The 25,888-nt window shown below is 38.6% G+C and overlaps 1 protein-coding gene across 3 annotated transcripts in view; it reads left to right on the top strand.

Moving 5' to 3' along the window:
- The window catches only part of MALRD1 (MAM and LDL receptor class A domain containing 1), a 688,615-nt gene that overhangs the window by 181,958 nt on the left and 480,769 nt on the right, over positions 1 to 25,888 (top strand). For all 3 annotated transcript variants that reach the window (XM_058297890.1, XM_058297888.1, XM_058297889.1), the window contains exons 21-22: positions 15,698 to 15,874; positions 17,796 to 17,958. In XM_058297890.1, the coding sequence (XP_058153873.1) occupies positions 15,698 to 15,874; positions 17,796 to 17,958 (340 nt within the window). The remainder of the gene's footprint in view (positions 1 to 15,697; positions 15,875 to 17,795; positions 17,959 to 25,888) is intronic.

Raw genomic sequence — 25,888 nt, 5'->3', positions numbered from 1 at the left:
TCCTTTATTGATAACAGCCTACATTGGTATGGTACATTTGTTACAATTGGTGAAAAAATATTGAAGCATTGCTACTAGCCTGGGTCTATAGTTTACATTATGGTTTACACTTTGTACTGTGCAGTTTTATAAGTTTTGGCAAAATGTATAATGGCCTGTATCTGTCATTCCAATGTCACGCAGATCAATCCTAATGCCCTTACAATGCCATATGTTCCACCTATTCTACTCTCACCCTCCCCTAAGAATCTCTGGTAACACTGATATAGGAACTTATCAACGTTGCAATTCTTCCATTATTACAATACTAATAAGTCTACTTTGGTCTGTGGTTGCATTCCCCCCTTATATTTGTTCATTCCTCAGTTTTGAGGTTTTTGGGATAATGATGCCTGCTCTGCTTCAGATTAGGAGAGACATTAAATCTTATGGGAAAGATGGAAAGAACTCTTGTGCTCACAGTTGTAGATACTCTTTGTATTTTTGGAGGGTGGAAGGTGTCCATTATCATCATTTTGTTAGTTGTCCTGGGTGAGTCCAATGAACTAGAGAGTAGATATTGACTACAACTTTGCTGAGACTCAGGGCTCAAATGTTCTATGAACAGACTGAAGATTTAAGTCTCTGGGATGTATATTTAATGGATCGAATGCTAATTATAGTTTCAAATAAAAGAAGTAGAAGAACCATGTGCAGAGATAGTATAAATGAGTCCAACTCGATTACATTGGGGAGATAGGTTATCATATGTTCCACACAGTAAGACACAGTAAGGGGTGCTAATTTCATGAGGCTGTTTGTCTTGCCTGTAGTGTCTGAACATTTCTAGAACCCTTAGGAGCACCCTGTATGAGGTTGTGTTTACTGTGTCAGTCAGTAGGATCTGCTTGAGATGGACATAAGCATAACCTCTGAAATGACCTCGTAGCTCACTTTGAAATCTCTTAGCTATAAAAAGTCTTTTGTATTTAATGTTTCCCCATTTTGGTCAAGGTCTTTTTCTAAATGGTAAGGTCTTTTTCACTTGGTAGCAATCCCATGAAACCAGGGAGGCTCATCCCCAGGAGTTGTGTTCCATGTTGGGGGGAAGGTAGTGAGTTTATTTGTTTAGTTTGGCTTATAGAGAGATCACATTTGAGTAAGAAGGAGGTTTTCATGTTTACCAAATAGGCAATAGTTGTTACTAGGCTAAGTTTCACTTTTAAAAGAATTAATTTTACAAGTACAAGCATTAATATCAAAGGCTTGGCATATTTGTCTTTTTTCTTTTATTAGGCACTGCCTAGATACGCTACAGATTTTAGCCACTCTATTTGAGAAAGTAGCATGACTCCCCAGGAATGGAGCTTAATATTTTTTTGGTTATTGTGGGGGTTTCCATGCACCAAGAAAACACCCTATGACAACATAAACACACTTATCTTCCATAATGCCATGCCCCAGGTGCACCCCTACTCATGCATACCCCTACCATTGACCCCCTGCACCAGTGACACTCCCCTGGCAGAGATCCACGAGAACATCCCACCATCGTATTCTCAACCACAGTCCTCATCCTCTCCAGTGTTCACCAAGCCATAGTCACCTGTTCCTTCATTCAGCCTTCTCCCATGTTCCATAGATTACCCAAACCACCACCACTTCCCACTTACACTCACATACCAGCACCATCGACTCCCTCATATCACTGCACCACCCTCAACCCTGTTCATTCCCAAACTGCCACCATCCCCTTATCGTAGATTCTGTTGAGATTGAGCATCAGCTCAACACTCTCTACTCCCTTTCTGTTTCCTAGTAGACTATCTTCTAAGTCTTTACTTCCATGAGTCTGCTTATTATGCTTAGTTCATATCAGTGAGGTCATGCAATATTCGTCCTTCAGTGACTGGCTCACTTCACTCAACATAAAGTCTACAAGGTTCACCCATGTTGTTGCATATGTGAATATTTCATTCCTTCTTACAGCTGAATAATATTCTATCATATGGATATACCACATTTTGTTCAGCCATAAATCTATTGATGGTCACTTGGCAATTGTCAATAATGCTGCTGTTAACACTGGTTCTGTGATTGGCAGTTCTAGACTTAGTTTCCTGAGGAACCACCAAACAGACCTCCACAGTGGCTATATCATTCTATATTCCCATTAACAGTGGAGGAATATTCTTATTCCTCCATGTACTAGCCAAAGGGTGCTGATGCAAAATACCAGAAATCAGTTGGTTTTTATAAAGACCAGGCCATAAAGTATAAGTTACTTCCTTCACCAAAGTCTATTTTCACATGTTGGAGCAAGGTGGCTGCCGACATCTGCAAGGGTTCAGGCTTCCTGGGTTCCTCTGGGTTCAGCTCCTCTGTTTTCTCCACAAGGTCAGTTGTAGACTAAGAGGCTCTCTAGGCTCTGCCCTTCTCCACAAGGTCAGCTGTAGACTATCAGGTGTATAGCTCTGTCTCTTTCCCCGGGTCTCTAGCTTAAGACTTCAGTATCAAACTCCAACATCAAAACTCCAATATTAAAAGCCCTCAACTCTGTCCTTTGCCATGCCTTTTATCTGAGAGTCCCCACCAACCAAGGGGTGGGTACTCAATGCCCTACTGACACAAGAGTTTACTTGATTAAGTAATCAAGTAAACCTCTGAATCCAATATAATCTCATATGCCCAGAGGAAAAGATCAGTTTACAAACATAATCCATTATTTCTTTTTGGAATTCATCAATAATATCAAACTGCTACACTCCACATCCTCTCTAACACTTGTAGTTTTTTGTTTTTTAATAGTAGTCTAGTAGATATAAGATGATGTCTCATTGTAGTTTTGATTTACATTTCCCTAATAGCTAGTGATGTTGAGCATCTTTTTTTTTTTTGGCATTTGTATTTCCTCTTTGTAGAAGTGTCTATTCAAATCTCTTTCCCATTTTTTAAATGGGTTGTTTGTTTTTTATTATTGAAATGTAAGACTTCTTTATATATGCTGCATTTAGACCCTTATCAGATCAATGGTTCCCAAATATATTCTCCCATTGAGTAGGCTGCCTTTTCCCTTCCTTGACAAACTCCTTTGAAGCACAATGTTTTAAATTTCGAGGTGGTCTCATTTATCTATTTTTCTTTCATTGCTTGTGCTTTGGGTGTAAAATTTATGAAGCCATTTCCTAGTACTAGATCTCATATTTTTTACCTACATTATCTTCAAGGAGCTTTATGGTCTTGGCTCTTATATTTAAGCGTTTGATCCATCTTGAGTTAATTTTTATATAGGGTGTGAATATGGATATCCAGTTCTCCAAGCAGCATTTGTTGAAGAGACTACCCTGTCCCAGTTGAGTGGGCATGGCAGCCTTGTCAAACATCAGTTGACCATGTATGCACAAGTCTATATCTGAACTCTCAGTTCAGTGCTATTGGTCAGTATGTCTATCCTTGTACCAATACCATGCATTTTTTTTTTTAAGCCTCTGTAGCTTTGTAGTATGCTTTAAAGTCAGGTAGCATGATTGCACCAATTTCATTTTTCTTTTTTAAGATGTTTTTGACTGTTCAGGACCTCTTACTCTTCCAAAAAAATTAATAATTAGCTTTTCAATTTCTGTAAAAAAAATGCTGTTGGAACTTTTATTGGGATTGCATTGAATCTATAAATCAATTTGAGTAGAACTGACATTGCAATGATAGTCTTCCAATCCATGAACATGAAATATATCCTTCCATTTATTTAGGTCTTTGTTGATTTCTTTTTGCAATGTTGTGTAGTTTTCCGTGTACACATCCTCTACATCCTTAGCTAAGGCTATTCCTAGATACTTGATTCTTTTAGTTGTTATTATAAATGGAATTTTTTCTTCATTTCCTCCTCAGATTGCTCATTAATAGTGTATAGAAACACTACAGAGTTTTGCATGTTGACCTTATATCCCTCCACTGTAGTGAACTTGATTATCAGTTCTAGAAGCTTTCTTTTAGATTTTTCATGACTTTCTATGTGTAGGATCATGTCATCTGCAAATAGTGAACTATTTACTTCTTCCATTCCAATATGGATTCTTTTCATCTCTTTTACTTGCCTAAATGTTTTAACAAGTAGTTCTAAGACAATGTTAAATAAGAGTGGTCATCCTTGTCTTGTTCCTGATCTTAGAGGGAAAGATTTTAGCCTTTTACCATTGAATAAGATGTTAGCTGTGGGTTTTCATATGTATAATGTTGAGGAAATTTCCTTGTACTCCTATCTTTTGAATTGTTTTTATCAAGAAAGGATTCTGTGACATGTCAAATGCTTTTTCTGCATCAATGGAGATGATTATGTATTTTTAAATCCCATTATTACTGTGCTCCTAATATTATAAGAAACAAAATAAAATTGGAAAAATAACTGACAACCTATTTTTCAACTGAATATTTTAAAAATAATTTTTAAATAAAATTTTCATTTTTTCATCTTTTGGCTGAGGGAAGTGCTAAATTTATTTAAAATACTTAATTTCAGCTTGAACATTGTCCAGCTGCTGCTACAGTCTCTCCACAGCAATTTTTAAATATAGTAAAATTCTGTAAAGATGGAAAATACCTTTATCTACATGAAAAATTCCATTGAATTCATGTTTTAAAGCAAAGATAATTTCAAGAATAGCAGATTTGCTATAGGAAAGAGAAAAAAGCATTGCATAATATAATGCAAACAGCTGAATTACAATTACTGTGCCCAAAGAACAACTATCATTCAGTAAAACCTACATTCCTATGAAGTAGATGAAATGCAGGTACTTTAATGCAATCATGCTTAATGTAGTTGTTTAAGCTTGCAGGTATAATGTTCGTTATTGCATTAAGAACAATACTACAATAATATGCTTTTACCTGGAAGCTATAGATATTTCAAATTTTTCAATTTTCTATATGCTGATTATGTATAAACTTAAAGCAGACATTTTAATTTTTTAATTAAATATATTTCTTAACATCAGAAGTCACAGGAAAAGAACATGTGCACTGTTAGCTAGAGATAGATTAAGAATGACTATGCAAATTAGTCAAGTAATTCACACAATTATAAAATGTTTATAGCAGGCTATAATTTGTCAAGGACTAGAGAGGTTAAAATGTTTATTTTATTTGCTTAATTGTCAATGCAGGAGTGGCTGTAGGGAGGGAAGACTAGCAAAAATAAAGCTGGGAAATCTGTTTTATGTGAAGGATTACATTAGCGTAGCATCGCGTTTATTATTTGTTGTAAGAAATTTACAGAGCAAGGAGTTGGAACGCTGAGCCCATCTGGAGCCTGAGCCTCCTACGGAGGACATCTTCCAGATGACAGGTGCGCGGGGGCTTGGCTTCCCTGTGGTTCAGGAACCTGTAAAGGATCAGATCAAGCCTGACTCATTTCTGTGTATTAGTGAATGGGAACTCCAGGTGTTTGCATTTCACCTCTGCAATTTTTGTTTCGTCTGTTTTTTTGTCTAAAGAGCGAATCTAGCATTGCTATCAACTTTAGCCTTATTCTAAGCAATTAAAGGCACAGCTTACCCATGTTGGGTAAGTCCATTTCTAGGATCACCTAAGTTAGGAGTATGTGCGTTGGTGAAGTAATTGCAAAGCAAGTTAGTTGACTTTGTGTTCCATAGTTGAAGTCGGAGACCACCTAAAAGCAGAAGAGCATATCAGGAACCTCACAGTCCATGCTGTGCCTCAGTCTGAACAGTGTCTTGGCCGTACCACATTTCTGGACTCTCGGTTCCATGTACAAAACCCAAGGAATCAGCTCTAACTCCATCTTCCCAGTAACAAATACTACCATGTCCAAAATTTGTCTTTAAAGTAAGAAACAGAGTTCTCTATTCACTCTTTTGGTGCTCTCAAATCCAAATGATTGTGCTTATTTGGATTTTAAAATTTACTCATTCCTGTGGGAAACAAAGAGTAGTAAGGAAAGGTCCAAGAATTACAGGATTTTACAATTTCATTTTTGAACTTGCAATCCTTTTACCAATCCCTCCTGGATCCTTTGTGAGATAGAATATGAGTGGTCTCTACTTTAATTTTCCTGAATACAGACTCATCAGTCTCCTTTTTCTAAGACATCCAACTCATGTCAACAATTTCCTCTTAAAGAAGACTTTCCTAGTTCAAGGTGAAGTCAGGCCTAAAGATGCATTTAAGATGATTGGTTTTAATAATCTGGCAGGGCAATTGACTTGAAAACTGTATCACTACATCTACAGCTGATACTCATTTGTGGTAATGATACATAAAGTCACCGAAATACCAGACCATTGCTCCCAGGGGAAATACAGGGTTCGGTTCCTTTGAGCTTCTGGCCACATTTTCTTCAATTGATTAAACATAACCTTGTTCTTTGTGTTTCTGTTTCAAGACATCTCATTTAACATATTGATTCACTAGTATGGAGCTTGTGGCCAACAGCACTGTAACTCAGGCCTGAATAAAGTTTATCTAACACATGTATTTTCTCCCTTAGGCACATCCCACGCATGTAGGAATGCTAGACAGCTCTGCAGCACTACACTCAGGGGGCATTTTAAACAGTGAAATCACCAACGAAAAGCATAAAAATACAAAGAAGTGATACTAATTGTACCACCAAGATGGTGCTTGCTTATAGTTTGAGGGCTGAAATAAGGAGGTAGAGCATCACCTCGTGCAGCCTCAGCTGGGAATGCGCACATCAGATGCCTCAAATTTTTTGCCACTCTACACATGTCTGCAAATGCCTGTGAAAGTTCCATGAATATTCATTTTGGAGTTATAAATAAATTTTAATGAGTAGGAAAATTTGCAAATATAAAATCCAGGAATAACAAGAATGGGCCAAACCAAGAAATATCAAATATAATATAACATACATGCATTAAATGTCAAACTGAACTTATAAAATAAAAATTTCCCAGTGATAGGAAGAAAGAAAGTGTGAAAAAAAAAAATAGGAAAGAAAGCATCATGTGACTGCCAGAGCAGCTAAGAGAATATGGGGCAGTAGGGGAAGGAGTTGTACTGAAGATTTATACTAACCTGAGCTGGGATACCACTGGGATCCCAGAGAACAACTCCAAGTTGAGGCAGAAGGACTTCTGCAAACCAGGCAACAAAAGATCCCTACAGAAAAATCAAGCCCAACATAAAGTAACGGTAATTTTAAAAAATAGTAAAACATCTGTAGACAGCACAAACACTCAAATAATGGAACAAAATTCTAATAGAAAAGTAAAATGGGCATTCAAGTTATGATGTCGCCCCCAAGGATCCCCACCTGCAGGGGTTCTGGGCCTTGCGTGCCAGGCGCTCCCACGGGGAGTAGGATGGGCTCGCATCACCAGTACCCTGCTGTGGCAATGGCAGTGTGACTTTCAAAGCTGGGCTCCTGCTGTCTTCTCTTGTGTTGCTCCCTCTGGGGTAGCCGGACCCCATGTCTCACCCTGGAAACTCTCCAAATGACTGTTGTGTGCAATTCAGAAAGACAGAATTAGCTCACAAAGGACTAAGAAAATGGCAAAGGCAGGGGTAATTATAAATATACCAACAATTGGCAACTGTGTATACAATCAGGATTTTTTTTTTTAAGAAACACTCCCCCTTCCCCTCCTCCTCCTTCTTCTTGGCAATTTCTCCTCTGCTTTAAATTCCTGCAAATTTGCTATTTATACCCATCTTTTATAAGCAGTTTTATACAGTTTTTGTCCTAATGTGTCTTGTTTATTTCAAGGTTCTTTCGTGTTGTGGCATGTCTCAGAATTTCATTTTCTTTTATGGCTAAATAATACTCCATTATATGTGTGTATCACATATTGTAGGTATCATAGAAAAACCATGTGGAAAATGCCAAGTTATCATGTACCCCCCATTATTAATGTTTTTCATTAGTGTGGTACATTTGTTACAATTTATGAAAGAATATTATTATAATTGTACTATTGCCTGCAGCCCGTGATTTCCAGTAGGGTTCCCTGATTGTGTTGTGCAGTCCAATGTTGTTGTCTTTTTATTCTAGTAATACATATACAACCTAAAATTTTCCCAGTAAACCACACTCAATAGTTCAGTGCTGTTAATTACATTCACAATGTTGTATTATCATCATCATCAACCATTACCAAATCTTTTCCATCACTCCAAATAGAAACTGTGTGCAGGAATGAACCCCTCGTTCCTTACCACAACCTTGGGGCCTGATAGCCCCTTTTCTAGTTTCTGACTCTAGGAATTTGCTAAGTCTATTTCTTTTTATCAATGAGATCATACAGTATTTTTCCTTTTATGTGTAGCTAATTTCACTCAGTACAATATCTTCAGGATTCATCCAACTTGTCTCAGGTATTAGGTCTTCATTCCTTCTTATGACTTAATATTCCATTGCATGTATATGCCACATTTTCTTTACCCATTCATGAATTGATGGACACTTGGGTTGCTTCCATCTTTTGGCAATGGTGAATAATACCGCTATGAACATTGGTGTGCAAATGTCTGTTTGAGTCCCTGCTTTTTATTTTTGGACATATATCTAGAAGTAGGATTGCTGGGTCATATGGTATTTCTATGCTAACTTTCTGAGGAACTGCCAAAATGTATTCCACAGTGGCAGCACCATATTACCTATCCACCAACAATGACCAAGGGTTTTCCTATTTAGCCACATTCTCTCCAATGGTAGTTGTCCACTTTTTAAGTAGTAGCCCTCCTAGAGGTTGTGAAGTAGTATCTCATTGTGGTTTTGATTTGCATTTCCCTAATGGCTAGTGATTCTGAGCACTTTGTCATGTGCTTTTCAGCCATTTGTATATCTTCCTTGGAGAAATATCTATTCAAGTCTTTTGATCATTTTTCACTTGAATTATTTGTTTTATTGTTGATGTGTAGGATTTCATGATATATTCTGAATATTAAACCCTTATTAGCTATGTGGTTTACAAATATTTTCTTCCATTTAATAGGCTGTCATTTTACTTTCGTGATGAAATCCTTTAATGCATAATTTAAAAAAAATTTTGATAAGGTCTCATTTATCTACTTTTCCTTTTGTTGTTCTGTTCATGCTTTGGGTTTAAAGCCCAAGAAAGCACAGTCTAATGAGAGGTTCAGAAGATGCCTTCCTACATTTTCTTCTAGGAATTTCATATTTCTGGTTCTTATAATTAGGTCTTTGATCCATTTTTAGTTGACTTATGTATATAATGTGAAGTAGGAGTCCACTTTCATTCATGTTGATCTTGTATCCAACCACTTTAATGAGTTTATTAGTTCTAGTGGCTCTGTCTACATTTTTAACATTTTATGTATATAGGATCATGTCATTTGCAAATAAAGTAACTTTAACCTCTTTGTTTCCATTTTGGATGTTATTTATTTTTCTTGCCTTCTCCTCTGGCTAGAACTTCCAGTACTATATACACTGTCCAGTACAGTGGTAACTGTGGGTATCACTGTCTTGTTTCTGATCTTAGAGGAAAAGTATTTAGTCCTTCATTATTGAGTATATTCTTAGCAGTGTTGTTTTTTGCATAGATGGCCTTTATCACACTGAGGAAGTTTCCTTCCATTCCTAGTTTTCTAAACGTATTTATGAGTACTGAATTTGTCAAATGCATTCTGCATCAATTGAGATGATCATGTGGGTTCTTCCTTTGTTCTAGTAATGAGATGTATTAATTAGTTGATTTTCTTGTGTTGAACCACTCTTGCTTACCTGGGATAAATCTCTCCTGTTCAACATGTATAATTCTTTCATTGTGCTGTTGCATTTGGTTTGCTAGAATTTTGTTGAGGATTTTTGCATGTATATTCATAGAGACATTGGTCTGCAGTTTTCTTTTTGCATGATGTCTTTATCTGTCTTTTGTATTAGAGTGTTGGCCTCATAGAATCAGTTAAAGAATATTGAATTCTTTAAAATTTTTGGAAGACTTTGAGCAGGTTTAGTGTTAATTCTTTTTGTATGTTTAGCAAAATTCACTAGTAAAGCCATCTGAAGCGGACTTTTTCTTTTTTGGCAGGTTTTTAATTACTGATTTGTTCTCTTTTCTTGTCACTTGTGTATTCTTGAGTTAATGTGGGTAGTTTGTGTTTTTTCAAGGAATTTGTCATTGCATCTAGGTCATCTAGTTTGTTAGTGTTCATTTATTCCTGGTATACTCTTACAATTCTTTTTATTTCCATGAGGTCAGTAGTATGTTCCCCCTTTCATTCATGGTTTTAATTATGTGTGTCCTCTCTTTTATTTTCTTGGCCAGTCTAGCAAAATATTCGTTGCTATTATTGCTCATTATAAAACCAACTTTTGGTTTCATTGTTTCTCTTTTTTTAATCTTCTATTTAATTGATTTCAGCTGTAATCTCTGTTTTTTCCTTCTTTCATCTTGCTTTGGGTTAAGATTGCTTTTCTTTTTCTAAGTCCTCCAGTTGTGAGGTTAGTTGTCTGACTTAGGATCTTCTTTTTTAATGTAAGTATTTACAACTGAAAATTTCATTCTCAGCACTGCCTTTGTTGCATTTTATACATAAGTTTTGGTATGTTTTGTTTATGCTTTTATTTGTCTAAAGCTATATCATAATTTGCCATGTGATTTTTTTCTTTGACTAATTGGTTAAGAGTTCATTGTTTATTTTCCACATATTTGTGGATTTCTCAGTTCTCTCTCTGTTATTGATTTCTCTCTTCATTCAGTTGTGATCAGGAAAGATACATTGTATCATTTCAGTATCTTTGAATCTATTGAGACTTCATTTGTGACCTAACCTATGGCCTATCCTGGAGAATGATCCATTTGCACTAAAGGAGAATGTAGACTCAGTTCTGCCGGGTGAAGTATTCTGTATATGTATGTTAGGTCTAGTTTAATTAGACTGTTATTCAAGTCTTCTGTTTCCTTATAACGTTCTGTCTAGATATTCTACCCATTATTGAAAATGGTACATTAATTAATGTAGACACATCTATTCCTCCTTTCAGCTCTATGAATATTTGCTCTATATATTTTGGGACAAAATAAATTAACTATTTTATATTATTTGCATATAAATTTATAATTGTTATGCATGTTTCTGGGTGTGATTCTCTTCATATTTATCCTATTTGGGTTCATTGGGATTCTTGATTATGCGTATTCACTGTGTTTCATTAAATGTGGACCCCTTTCTACCATTATTTCTTTCAGCTCCTTTCTCACTTTCTTATCCTTCTGGTATACCAATAGTGCATATATTGGTATGCCTAATGATCTCTTAGGCTCTGTTCACTTAATTTTTTTTTCTTTCTGCTCCTTTGCCTGAATGATTTCAATTGTCTTGTCTTCAAGTTCAATGATACTTTGTTCTGTCAGCTCTAATCTATTTTTAAAACCCTCAAGGGAATTTTTCATATTAGTTATTGTATTCTTCATCCCAGTATGTCTCTTTGGTTCCTTTTTAAACTTTCTAATCTCATTATTGAGATTCTCATTTTGTTTATTAATTGTTTTCCAGATAGCTTTTTCTCTATGTTTTCCTTTGTCTCCTTAAGCATATTGAGGATCATTTATTTAACATTTGTCTAGTGTAGTCAAAGTCTGGTCTTCTTCTTCGATGGTTGTCTGGATTTTTATCTTGTTCCTTTGGATGGGTCATCATTTTCTGTTTCTTTGTCTTATCAACTTTTCTTGCATACTCTATATCTTAATATTTTAAAGTTTTAACTCTGGGATTTAGTACCTGAGCTGTCTGTTTCTAAAGCTTGTATCCAGCTTATAATATGAGAAAAATTTACTTGATTGCCAAACAAACAAAGAAACCAATGCTATTAAACATCCTTCATTGTCTTTGCAAATTGGCTTTGTGTTGGTTGGTGATCTCTTTCAGAGTTAGCCTTCCTATCAAGAATTTTAGTTCATCTGAATGTGAAATGCATGGTCCTCTCCATATTTTCTGAGCCTGTCTCTTGTCCTGGGCTTGTGCTCTCTCCTGGCCTTAGGAATTCCCTGTTTACAGGAATTTGAATAACCTTTCTTGTTCCCAGTGAAATAGACTTTCTCACCCCTCCCAGGTATGCTATTGCAGGGTTTATAGCATCTAATCATCTGCCCAAGTCCACTTTGACTTAATTGTTTCTTATACTGCTTTAGACACCCCCAAGTTGCTTCTGTCTGCAGGGCAAGTTCTGAGAAGGAAACTAGAGATGAATTTCCTGGCTCAGTCTTTCAGGCTGCCACCTGATAGTTGGCACTGGCGTAAAGGTACCCCAGTATGTGCATAGAAGCTACTCTGCTCTCTCTGGGACAGGACAGGGACAGGGACCCAAAATGGGAGTACAGGTGGACTCCACATTGCACTGGGGAGGGAATGGGAGAGGGGCTACAAGGGAACCATGGACTTCTCCAACCATTTTTTTTTTTAATTAGAGAAGTGGTTGGTTTACAGAAAAAGCATGCATAAACTACAGTGTTCCCATATACCATCCTATTATTAACACCTTGCATCAGTGTGTAGTACATTTGCTAAAATAGTGGTAGTACATTTTTACAATTATGTGAGTAACTATAGTCCCTAATTTACCTTAGCATTCATTGTATTGTACCATTAAACCTGCATTTCTTAATTTGGCATATGCTCAGTTACTGCAACCCTTTACCTGATTTCTAGAATTTTGAGGAAAATAACTCTGCCAGTAGTTGCTAGTTGTTCAATTATGCTGTGGGGAATGGCACCCTGGAGCATCCTACTCTGCCATCGTGGTCTACTGGATGTCTAGAGTCATTCTTAACTCACCCTATTGGGGCGTAACACTTTTTCCTTGGTCCTCGGCTCTCTTTCCATATAGCTCCAGCTCCTCTAGAATAGCATTCCTAGTCTCTCTGCACCCTCTTCTTCACTCTTGCCCAGGGAAGGAAGAGTAGCAAAGGATTTGTGAGTTTGGGAGGATAGCTTGAGCATGCATACTTGGCCCTTCACTCCCTTTTCTTTTTGAAGCTGAATAAAGCATGAGACCTTCTCCACATCTCCTTGCTATAATTCATAGTGATAGGCTTCCATTCAAGGAGCCCTGGAATTTTCCAGCACAGCTTATAATTTGTCATTTACCTAGTATATACCATGGACTACTGTCATGCTGTGGATACAGGGGTGAAAACAGATACTATTCCTGCTTCCACGGAGGACTAATCTTGACTATGGACTCATCACACTGAAATGTATGAAATATTGACCTGATTGTCTGATCCCTTAGTCTGAAAATTCTTCTATAGCAAAGATGGTAGGTTTGGCTATCGATCAACAACCCCTGTGGTATGCAGGTTACCATGGAGGTTAAAAAATTAATAAACTTGTATACATTTTTTCCAACTTTTGTAATTTCAGGAATTATATTCTTTTTTTTTTATTTTTATTTTTTATTGACTTTGTAATAATATTACATTAAAAATATATATGTGAGGTCCCATTCAACCCCACCCCCCCACCCCACCTCTCCCCCCCCAGCAACACTCGTTCCCATCATCATGACACATCCATTGGATTTGGTAAGTACATCTTTGGGCACCTCTGCACCTCATAGTCAATGGTCCACATCATGGCCCATACTCTCCTCCATTCCATCCAGTGGGCCATGTGAGGATTTACAATGTCCGGTGATTGCCTCTGAAGCACCATCCAGGGCAGCTCCATGTCCCAAAGACACCTCCACCTCTCATCTCTTCCTGCCTTACCCCATACCCATCAGCCACCATGTCCACTTTTCCCAATCCAATGCCACCTCTTCTATGTGGACATTGGATTGGTTGTGTCCATTGCACCTCTATGTCAAGAGGAGGCTCAGATTCCACATGGATGCTGGATGCAATCCTCCCACTTTCAGTTGTAATCACTCTAGGCTCCATGGTGTGGTGGTTGTCCTTCTTCAACTCCATCTTAGCTGAGTGTGGTAAGTCCAATAAATCAGATTGTAGGTGCTGGAGTCTGTTGAGGCTCAGGACCTGGCTATCACATTGTCAGTCCAGAGATTCAAATCCCCTAAATATATCTTAAACCCCAACATTAACTGCACCTCCAGCACATTAGCATGAAAGTCTTATGAAGGAAGATCCCATCTGAGTCCAGATTCATCACACATAAACACCATTTCCAAAGAGGGGCCATCTGACCTGGTAGTTAACCCCATCGGCCATGACCATAACTCCCATGGGTCTCTTTAGCCCTCAAAGGAACCAATATCTGGTGGTTGTATCTGCTTTATCTGTCTCTCTGACTCTGCTCAGTTGTGCATGAGGGCAATCCTTCTGCCAGCCTCCAGACTCTTTTTTAGAATCTCGTAGCCATATAAACTCATTTCTCCTTTCCATTTCCCCCTTACTTTAGGTCAATCAGCATTTTAAAGTCATGTTATTTTATGTAGACAGGGATATTCTGCTGATCCGCATTGAACCTTCCGTATAAGGTCATTTTCCAGTTGCATCATCAGTTGGTAGTTGATAGTGGTCCCTCGGTGCCAGGGAGGCTCATCCCCGGGTGTCATGTCCCACGCTGGGGGGAAGGCATTGCATTTACATGCTGAGTTTGGCTTCAAGACTGGCCACATTTGAGTAACATGAAGGCTGACAGGAGGAAATTCCCAGGCACAATGTTGCTCTAGGCCTTGTTCTTATTTTAGGTTTATCAGCTCACAAGCATAGTCATTAGCATCAGGGGCTCACTGTTGAACCCTCACTCCCTCCCGGTCCCCGCCGCTGTACCTGGGAGACTGTCGCTGCTCCCCTAGGGACCACGACAGAGCACCACTGGCCAGGAACCCAGTACCCCCCCTGCTGTGGTTTTTAATTGTTGCCACTATGAGTATATCCAAACATTACCATGCACCCTGGACATATGTTCTGTACAGCTCCCTGTCAGCCATATATCACCTGTCATTGGTATCCCATACCAGTATCCCTCCATTGCCATTGTTGAAACACTCTGTGATCCAGAACTCCCCGAAATTTGAAGCCCAATATAATGTCATGGTCCCTTACTAGGGAATGGCATATAGCGATGGGTTTAAAGGTTCGATAAAGAACTTGGATAAAGTTAGATAAAGAACTTAGATAAAGAATGTTGACTTGAAAAAATTCTACATCCTATCTTTTTCTTTTTTTTTTTTTTCCCCCTAATTATTCAGCTTCTCTTCACAGGAGTCCTAGACCACAGCAATGCATATATATAATATACAGCACTCCCATACATCCACCAGGAATTACATTCTTAATTGTTCAAATACTTTAGATGAATACTTCTGATACTCTGGTTTGGACCCCTCTTTGAATCTTGAATATGTGAAACAAAGATGAGGAGGTATTTGAAACTACATTCATTATAGCAGTTGGAGCGCTAACTTTATTTCCCTAGTGGATTAGAAGGTTTAATTTGTCCTGCAGTCTGGTTCCCATTGATCTTCCAAGTCTTGTCCTTCAGTTTCCATTTGCTCAGTGAACTCTAGTTTCTCCATAATTTTTACCAGCATCTCCATCTATTTTAAAGACAAAGATACTTACAGCCATTAACTATTGCTTAAGACCACGGAAAGTCCAAATTATATGTGTACCTGAGGGAGTTAAGCAGATTAGCAAATACTCTTTATAGTGTTGACTAAGCAAGAGTACCTAGGAAATCTTCATTGTGTAAAATCATTAAAGAATGAAATATCTGTTAAATGACATCTATTGTTATTCTTATCAAGGTAGTTTGCCAGTGGACCTTCCAGCTCCACCACAAACTGTGATTCCAGTAACATTACCTCCACACAACTGCACAGAGGGTGAATTTGTCTGCAGGTCCAGCGGCCACTGTGTTGAAAAGATTCAGAAGTGTGACTTTAGATTTGACTGCCCTGACAAATCAGATGAATCGTCCTGTGGTAGGTGAATTCCTAAATTATATATTAAATATAACTGTAGAATGCATAAGAAAATGATAGTGTAAACTCTAAACCACACAGCCTAGGAGCAGAGTTAGAAATTTTCAATTTGGCTTAGAGCAATTTTTTTTAACATAAGAGCTATTTGTATGGAAAATTATAATAGAGGAATTTGCATGCATTTTTCTATCATGCCCAACAAAAGGTAAGTGTCATTGGATTAGTGTTTTGGATTAAAAAACAATTCTCTGGATTAGATTATACTAGAATGAGTCTAAGAGTGTGGATCTGAATAGCGTTCGGATTTTGCTGCTAGAAGAGAAAATGACTTCTTTCTGGTACTTACCTAAGGTGTGAAAGGTCAAGGCAGTTCTCCAATCCAATTGGATGCCGCCTAAATATAGAGTGTAAATAAATGTTTGCCTCAATTACAAAAATATGCTGCTGTTAAATTAAATCAGTTGAACTATCAACATGTGTGAATTAATACTCTGTTTTCTTTTTTCTAAACATTCCATTCACAAAAACTTCTGGGTCCATTTTGAATTCCTCGTTGGGAGCTTCAGGGAACTAGTTCATGGGCTTTGCTTGACTCCAGGACAACCATTTCCTTGCTTATCTCTCTTCAGCTTCCTTTTTGTCTCTACTCACCAAGGTCAAGTAGGACTTGGTTAGGGAAGAAGTGTTGCAGTGCCTGTGAAGTAGACGGCTTGGCTTGCAGCTTCCTGTTGCCTCAATGCACACGTGTCATGGAAGCTCTGTTGAGTAAATGGGGTTCGTGAGAGTACCTCAGGTGGGGCGGTGAACACCTGTTCCCTGGAGATTGGCTTTCCTATATGGGCCTTTGCCAGTCCACTGTCTTTCCTCAGTGGATTTAAAGGAAATTATTTAACTTAAACATGAACTCAGCTGAAGAGAGGGACGAAATTTATATGTGTCTGTATGGCCGAAGCACCAGATCGGAAGGTGAAAATACTGCCTTTTTCTTCCCTGCGCTTTAAAGGCTCCCGCTCTGTCAGCAAGGAGGTAACCTCCGTAGATTAAAATGCGGATTTGCTGAGCTATGGTGCTTCCCAAGTGTCTGGATAATACTCAAGGCTAATAAAAGCTAATGCAGGAAGTACTGCTCAACTTTATCTATCTTACATCAGCCTTCTCAAGAAATTCCAGGACTTAGGAAACCAAATGTTTATATCCTATTCTCTTCACCCAGAAAAATGCTTGTTTCCTAATGTATATGTACACCATAAATTAACCAAGTAATTGGGATAAAAAAACATAGAAAGTCAAAATTAAGAACTCATTCTGTAGACAGAATGGTCCAGTGATGAACTCAAGTTACGCTAAGACAATGGAAGGTGTTTTATAGTATTTAGACTTTCAGAAAGACACACCAAAATCCTCTTATCATCATACAAAAGTTGTACAGTTTTTAAAAGTTTATCCAAAATCTAATTAATTACAACTACCATGTGTCTTTAGTGAATCATGAATTTCTTTAATTCAACTTTGCAATTTTCAATCATATCTTTTATGATTAGATGAGCAGCTTTGATCAGCTCTTTAAATTTCTCCATCAAATGCCTACCATTAAACTATTGTTTTAAATCATGTGGATTCCTTTTATTTCTAATAAACACAAATTGAATTATCATTTTTGAAAAAAAATGGTCTTGTCCCCTTCTCCATCTCCTCCTGGAGCTGACTCATTCCCCCAGGCGTTCAGTCCTCCTTATTCAGTGGCTTGCTATAAGCCGAAGTTTCTGCGAAAGTGCCCTAGTGATTATACAGATTGTTGCCTAATTGTTCTCACTACTCTTAAAGATTAGAGATTACAGCTAAAAACCAGCAGTGAGAGCAGGCCGTCTACCGCCACACTTATTAGATGGACTCACCCTTTCCTTTTCCCACCCGCTTCAAGCCACGGACGTCTGCAGCTTTGAAGAAGGAAGCCTGTGCCAGTGGCACCAGCCTACCCCAGCGAAGTCGATCCAGGACGCGAGCACGTTCAGGTGGGGGCTGGGCAGCGGAGCCGGCGTCCACCAGGGGGAGGAGAGCCACCAGCCCGCCGCAGACCACACGAGGTGGGTGCCTGCCCCCTGGGGAGATGCCGCACGGCTCCAACCCCCTGCCCCTCAGCCCGCCCTAAGCCGCTTCCCCTGAAAGATGAACTTTTAAGGTCAAGGATACAGTGGCCCAGGAGGTCCCTTTAATAAAAAATCTAAAAAAAAAACTTTTAAAAAAGTAGTGCATACGCTTGTGAAAACCATACAAACTGCAGAAAAGCCAAGAAAAGAAATATGACTCATTTGTAGCAAAGCGCACTGTTTTTAAAATGCTGTTTAGAAATGACCTCTTCAGGGCTCCTTCCCCCAAGCCGTCCCTCCCTCCTCCTTTCCTCTCTCCTGCTTCCCCTCTTTGTCCCCCTCCCCTCTTCTTTCCTTCTCTTCCCTATTTCACATACTGTTGTGAGTGTACAGGCACACACATATACATACAGATCTATATATGCAAACAGATGTGCAGATTTTCTGCACTTATGTATGGTCTGGATTTTTTCCACTTTGCAGCAAATCACAGCCACATGCCGTGCCATTAAATATTCATCTACAGCATTGTAAGACATTCAGGAAATCACTAACCTGTTCCCTACTGGTGGAGTTTCCAATTAATTCCATTTTACCATCATGAGTATAGACACTGTCGCAAAGAATAAATTAATTAGTGCCTACTGTGGAACAAGCACAGTTGTAGGACAGCAGATGAAGCAGCGGGTCCATGCTGTTCCTGGGGAGAGACGCAATGAATACAGAAAATATTCCATGTGCTCTCCAGGAAAATGGGCACCACTCGTCACGGCCACCGTGACGGCCACAGGGTGCTGGAGAAGCAAGGGCGAGCTGCGCACCAAGTGGAATTGTTCTTTTCCTTGTATCGACTGGAGATTCTTTTGTCCATTTTTTCTTTTTCAGTTTTGTCTTAAGACTTCAAAAGCCTGTTTCATATATTTTGTATAGCAAATTGGCCCATTGTTTGTTTTCCTCCTTATTTTGTTTATCGTGATTTACATATTAATTTTTATTAATGTGCATAGTCTAGAGATTCAGAGTCTGAAAATGACCATCAGTGGTTCTTCTTTCAGAAGCTCCCATCCACCTAGAGACATTATTTTCCACACGAAGAGCATGCCATTTAGTCATCTGGATTTTTAAAATTTTTGTTAGGGACTGGTTATAGGTGGCAGGGTAAGTAAAATAATATACTTAAAGGACCATTTGTTTGTTTGTTTTTACTTTTATTTTGTTTATTCATTTTTTTAAAAAAATTACATTCAAACAATATGAGGTCCCCATTCACCCCCACCTCCCACACCCCACCACTCCCCCCACAGTAACACTCTCCCCCATCATCATGACACATCCATTGCATCTGGTGAGTACATCTCTGGGTATTGCTGCACCCCATGGCCTATGGTCCACACCATAGCCCACACTCTCCCACGTTCCATCCAGTGGGCCATGGGAAAACAGAATGTCCAGCAATTGTCCCTACAGCACCACTCAGGACAACTCCAAGTCCCGAAAATGCCTCCACATCTCATCTCTTCCTCCCATTCCCCGCACCCAGCAGCCACCATGGCCACTTTTTCCACACCAGTGCCACATTTTCTCGATTATTAAGCACAATAGTTCATGAATAGAATATCATTAAGTCCACTCTAATCCTTACTGTATTCCTCCTTCCTGTGGACCTTGGCTTGGTTGTGTCCATTCCACATCTATGTCAAGAGGGGGCTTAGATTCCACATGGATACTGGATGCAATCCTCCTGCTTTCAGTTGTAGGCACTCTAGGCTCCATGGTGTGGTGGTTGACATTCTTCAATTCCATGTTAGCTGAGTAGGGTAAGTCCAATAAATCAGAGTGTAGGAGCTGAAGTCTGCTGAGGCTCAGGGCCTGGCTATCATGTTGTCAGTCCAGAGATACAAATTCCCTAGATATATCTTAAACCCCAGCACCAAACACAATTCTGGTAAAGTAGCATAAAAGGCTTGTGAAAAGAGATCACATCTGTGTCCAGCTCCATCACGCAGAAACACTCCAAAGAAGGGCCAACCGACTTGGCGGTGAACTCCATCTGCCATGACCATAGAACCTGTGGGTCTCTTTAGCCCTCAAAAGAACCAATACCTGGGGTTGTATCTACTTTATCTGTCTCTGAGACTCTGCTCAGGTGTGCATAAGGGCAATCCTTCTGACTACTTCCAGACTCTTTTTTAGAGACTCATAGCCATATAAACTCATTTGTCCTTTCCATTTCCCCCTTACTTTAGGTCAAACAGCATTTTTAACTCCTGTTATTATATGTAGATAGGGATATTCTGCTGATCTGCGTTGAACCTTTAATTCAAGGTCATTTTCTAGTTACATCATCAGCTGGTACTTGGTAGTGATCCCTCGGTGCCAGGGAGGCTTATCCCCAGGTGTCATGTCCCATGCTGGGGGGAAGGCAGTGCATTTATATGCTGAGTTTGGCTTCGAGACTGGCCACATTTGAGTAATACGGAGGCTGTCAGGAGGGAACCCTTAGGCATAGTGCTGCTCTAGGCCTTGTTCTTATTTCAGATGTATAGGCTCACAAGCATAGTCATTAGTATCCGGGGCTCACTGTTGGACCCTCATTCCTTCCTGGTCCTTGCTGTTGCACCCAGGGGACTGCCGCTGCTCCCCTGGGGACCATGGCAGAGCTGCCCCCAGCCAGTAACCCAGTACCCACCCAGCTGTTGTTTTTAATTGTTTCCACTATGAGTATATCTAAACATTTCCATGCACTCTGGACACATGCCCTGTATAACTCCCTGTCACCCATATGTCCCCTGTCAATAACATCCCATACCAGTATTCCTCCGCTGCCATTGTTGAACCACTCTGTGATCCAAAACTTCCTGAACAGTGAAGCCCAATATAATGTCAGGTTCCCTTAATAGTAAAATGGAATATAGCGATGAGTTTAAAGGTTAGATATAGAATATATATTGATTTGGAAAAATTCTGCATCCTATCTTTTTCTTTTCTTTTTCCTCTAATTGTTGAGCTTCTCTTCACAAGAGCCTTAGATCACAATAATTCAAATATACAATATACAGTAGTCCCACATATCCATTATAAAACCTTTTCCCTTCCACAGAGATAATCTTTTAACTTATTCATATCATATTTACTGAAACTGATGTACAGATATTGAGACAATAGCTTTCAAACAAGGTAACATTTGTGTTTACATTGTGGTTTATACTCTAGGCTATGCAGTTTTCTAAATTTTTTAGTTATCCTATGTTTTACATTATGGTTTATATTATTAGTCTGTCATCCCCTATATGTTTTTGGTGTAATATTACATGTTTTATATCCATCCTTGTGTACTCTTGTGAAACACTTCCCTTGCCCTCACATTTACTCTGGTTCCAGCTATTCAATATCTATTTCCCCCTCCCCTTGGGGCCCACAGTGACAGTCAATCTTCATTTCCTGAGGAGGCACGTTCAGATATGCTTGCAACAGTGCTGAGGGCCTGACCCGCTCAACTGCCCTAATGCCCTAGGAGCCACCATTTCTCTTGAGAGATACAGTTCCCTCTATTTGATGACATTAGTCCTTAAAAGACCATTTGTGAATTCAATAGCTGTAGCTGTTATCCACCAACTTCCTGGTATGAGGCAAGGCATCTGTACTCCCTCACCTCTTTTCCCATCTTGCTAAGATATTCATGCACCTTTGTTGGTTAATTAAATGTGTAGATTTAGCATTATTCTGATTTAATTTTTTTTTTTAAAGAGGCACTGGGGATTGAACCCAGGACCTCATACATAGGAAGCTAGATAGTGCAGGGTACTTAGAAGTCCTGACCTTTAATCGATGGCTGCACTTGTAGATGAGCCTGAGAAGAGGGGAGACCTTAGCTTGCATCTCAACTCCCTTGCTCTCTTCTCTTCTCTCTTGGCTCCTTCCCTCAGCCGAGGAAGGTTTGCTGTTTTTTCCTTTGTGGTAAGAAATAGTCCTTATGCACCGAATTCTACTCTATGACTGACGGCAAAACTTCAAGTTTGCTTTTTCGAGTTTTGTTTTTCATATTCAAAGGGAAGCGTTCCTATTTTAGAGGAAGCTTTGCTCTTCCAGGTGCCTGGTTCTAGAAACTTAAACCAGGCTCTGAAGGTCATTGTTTTGGAAACAGTTTTCAAGACCAGTTGTGAAAATCAAAAGGCTCTAGGCTAATTCTTGCTCTTGGCATTCAGCTACACCAATCCCAGTACTCTGTAGACAGAGATTGCCTCCAGCTTAGTATGGCAAAGATCATTTATTAGCAGGTGCACAAAGAAAAGCACACTAATACATTTCAAAATACTCTCTCACTCCATACACTTAATAAAGCAGTAAAAAGTCATAGGGGGGTAGGGATATACAGAGGAATTTTCACTATGTGGTCAAGTCTTTGTCATAGTCTTAAAACATGTATTTTTCATCTTGAAAATTAAATGGTATAAACTCAACAGAGTGATATTCCGATGGTGACTCCACTTTTTGTAGCCACACAATTCTGGGCTAGCCTTTGTCCCCGAGGCTCTGAAGGGAACTCTGTTGCCTACAATAGGGGTAACATCTTTATTTTTTATTGAGTTACACCACTGTGTACAACTAGTCCATTCAACACCCTTATATGAGTTAGGAAAAGCCACCTCTTCTACAGCTGGGCAGGGGCTGCTTGCCCTGGTGCAGGGCTTGGTGGAGGGCCCTTCTCCCTCCCAGCAGCACACAGCTGAGGGCACCTGGCACGATTCTTTTAGTGGGATTGTAATCAAGGTTTATAAAAGGAACTGTTGTTCTCAGTTGCCATCCAATAAAATACATTCAATGTAGCTCACATTCCTCACATATTCCTTTGAGGATGAGGTTGGCTGAGGCTTCCATTTCTTTTATCTTGTGTGGTGAGTCTTTAGTAGGAAAATTCTCCTATTGTATTTTGGGGAAAAATCATAATCTATTAAAAAACAAAAGCAAAATGAACTCATACCCATTTGCATTCTGGAATATTTGGCAAAAACATTAGTCCTAGCTTGCTGAGAATTCTTGTAAAATCATTGTTTACTACTGAATCAGGATATTTGAATCTCCAGGCGTCTGGGCTCTGTAGCTAACGCAGGTCTAAATAGGCACTGTAGCTCGAAGTGCCGTGGGATGATTCTGCCAGTTTCTTGTCATTTCAGAAACTGTACCCTGACCTCTGCACCCAGGTTGATGGGCCAGGCATTCACTAGAGAATGTAAATTGGTTCATAGATGAGCACCATGAATTTCATGATGATTTTTATCTCGTAACATATGTCTTTGACCCGATTTAGTCCCTTTCGCTGCTGGAAGCCAGAGAGTAAATTTTGGGTCCTTAGACCTTACATCCATTTTACTTGACTACATGCTTATCTATTGGCTAAATAAGTTTTAATAACAAGATTTATTAGAAGTATGAAATTATCCCTTCAGGTAAAATTAAGTTCTCTACTCTTCATCGTTCATATGAAATGATTTCTGTTAGAATCAGCCTGCGTATTCTAGACCAGTAGTTTAACTGCATTCAGAGAAGCATTGGGGAAAAGTTTTTCAAAATACGGATAAAGGACCATGGAAATGTTGTTATAGATGTATAAACATCTGGTCATATTATGTGTGTATATAATGAGATCAGATTAGAAACTCGGATTAAAATCTCAGAAAATGGAGTTGGGAATCTGTATCTTTAGTATAATTCTTAGATGGTTCTAGAATCTCATCCTTAGGGCATGTATGACAGTGAGGAAGTGATGAAGATATTGATGAGGTACAGAAGGTGGCTTTCTCATTTCCTAATTCTGGTTTTGGTCAGAGCAGATAATTTTTATGTAAAGCTGTTGGCTAAATTTTTCTGTAAACAAAATGTTTCAGGACAAAACAAACAAGCAAACATTGATCCAGGACAATTGAATCTGAAAAACAGGACGTGTATTGTTAAGTAATTCAGAAATAGTTTGGGAGAATACTTTTACTCTAGGTCAACAAAGAAGATATGAGTTCAAGACACCCTATACATTGCCTTTTCATTATATAAAACCCAACAATTTTTTCCAAACCTTTTCTGCCTAAATATCCTTCGTTGTCCAATTCTAATCAAAAGGAGCCTTGTCTTTCTATTGGATAAAAACAAAAAACAAAAAAACACATGACTGTACAAGTTTCGTGATTAACTAGAAAAGATGGATACTTGAAAATATTTTGGATTTTAGGGTTTGCTTACATTTTGTTGAGAAACTACTTAATTGTGATCCATCTCGTTCAAAACTGCCGAGTAGATGCAAGCAGCATACTTTCTTAAGTGTGTTGTTTACTGTAAAGTAGACGTGCCCACTGTTTCTTTTCTTTTATCCTGCAGGTGGACAGGGCTTTGTCTGCTGTTGTACCTACATTTGCTCTATGCTGTGCATTCAAACAGACTTGCTGTCTTTCTAACCTAAAGCCAAATAAATAATGTAAACTGTCTTGGGGGTGAAACTCTTCATCTCCTTATACATCTATGTGTTAGATAGAAGTAAAACTGAAAATATTAAAATGTTTTCTGCTCTGCAACAAAAACAATCTTCAAAGCTTTAGTCCCTTTGATCTTAAAACCAGAATTCTTGCCTTCCCAGAGCCTTCTCTGGTAAGAACATAAACCCATACTTTATAGACCAATTTAGATGCTTTGACATTCTCCCAATCTAATTTCTCACAGATCCAGATTTTGAAAATCTAAATTAATGGTTAAATACCAGGCTTTGGAAACAATTTTGCTGAAATAAAAATAAAAGGTAAACAGTCAAAATCTAAATTTGCTTTTAACTGTTTTAATAGTTTAAAAGTCGCACTTCCTGCAGTATTGCCACAGGTCTGAAAATAAAACTGAATTTTACCTCTAAAGTGCTCACAAGAAGGAATGCTCTTACAGTGGATTGTTTCTTCTTTCATTTTCATGCACATCACTGATTTGTTTTGTTTTATAGTTAAGTGAATTAAATCACTTGACTTTTAATTTTATTCCAGTTTACTTTAGTTTGATAAGTAATTTTAAAAAATTAACCTCAGTGGTTTGAAATACATGAATTTCAAGAAAAATCTATGAAAAAGTTATAATTTTAAATCATTTCGTAAAATAATATCTATAGAGAAAATGGGTGGGTAGTATATTGGCTAAACACATGAAAATTTAAGAAGATACTGATAATAAGGTTTATGATTTTATGTTATATTACCAAAGATCACAGCATTTTTGAGTATTTAATAATAAAATAACAACTTATATCATGACTATAATTGTATTCAAAAATTAATTTTTCATTATATAATTTTAAATGTGCTTTTCCCTTGACCACATTAAAATGAAGTAAATATATTTGTTTTCAAAGTCCTGTACATAATTTTTATAGTTATATAAAAGCTGGAGAAGGAACATATTTCACCAACTGAGATGCAGTAAATGAATCTTGTCTCCCAACACTGAGCCAGGGGTTTGTAAAGGAGCGTACTATGTCCCAGAAAACCGTTTCCATCAGTGGAGTCCACTACATAGTGAGGCAAGCCGGCTCATCCATTCCTCAGATCAAAGACCCTTGTGACCTGGATGACCAGTGGGCAGCCTTGGTGAGCACACAGCTCGTCCCTCCCACAGCTGGAACCTGCCTGCATGTGGACAAATATGTAATGGCCATAGAAAGAGCTACCTGCTAAGGCAGGTCCACCAGGGAGGCTCAGGTATGACACGTCTATGCGCTGGGCGGGTGGCTGTCTTCAGTGGCCCTGCAGGGGCTCTCTTTGTTTGGATTTTATTCAATTAATACCATCCCAGGGTCCACAGGATGGAGGAATATGGGTTAGAGTGGACTTACTGGTATTCTACTGGGGAACTATTGTGATTAGTAATGGAAGAAATTGTAGTACTGATGTGGAGAAAGTGA

The sequence above is a fragment of the Dasypus novemcinctus genome, chromosome 5, assembly GCF_030445035.2.
Source record: "Dasypus novemcinctus isolate mDasNov1 chromosome 5, mDasNov1.1.hap2, whole genome shotgun sequence".
Classification (NCBI taxonomy): Eukaryota; Metazoa; Chordata; class Mammalia; order Cingulata; family Dasypodidae; genus Dasypus; species Dasypus novemcinctus.
This window is presented reverse-complemented; position numbering and strand designations above follow the sequence as displayed.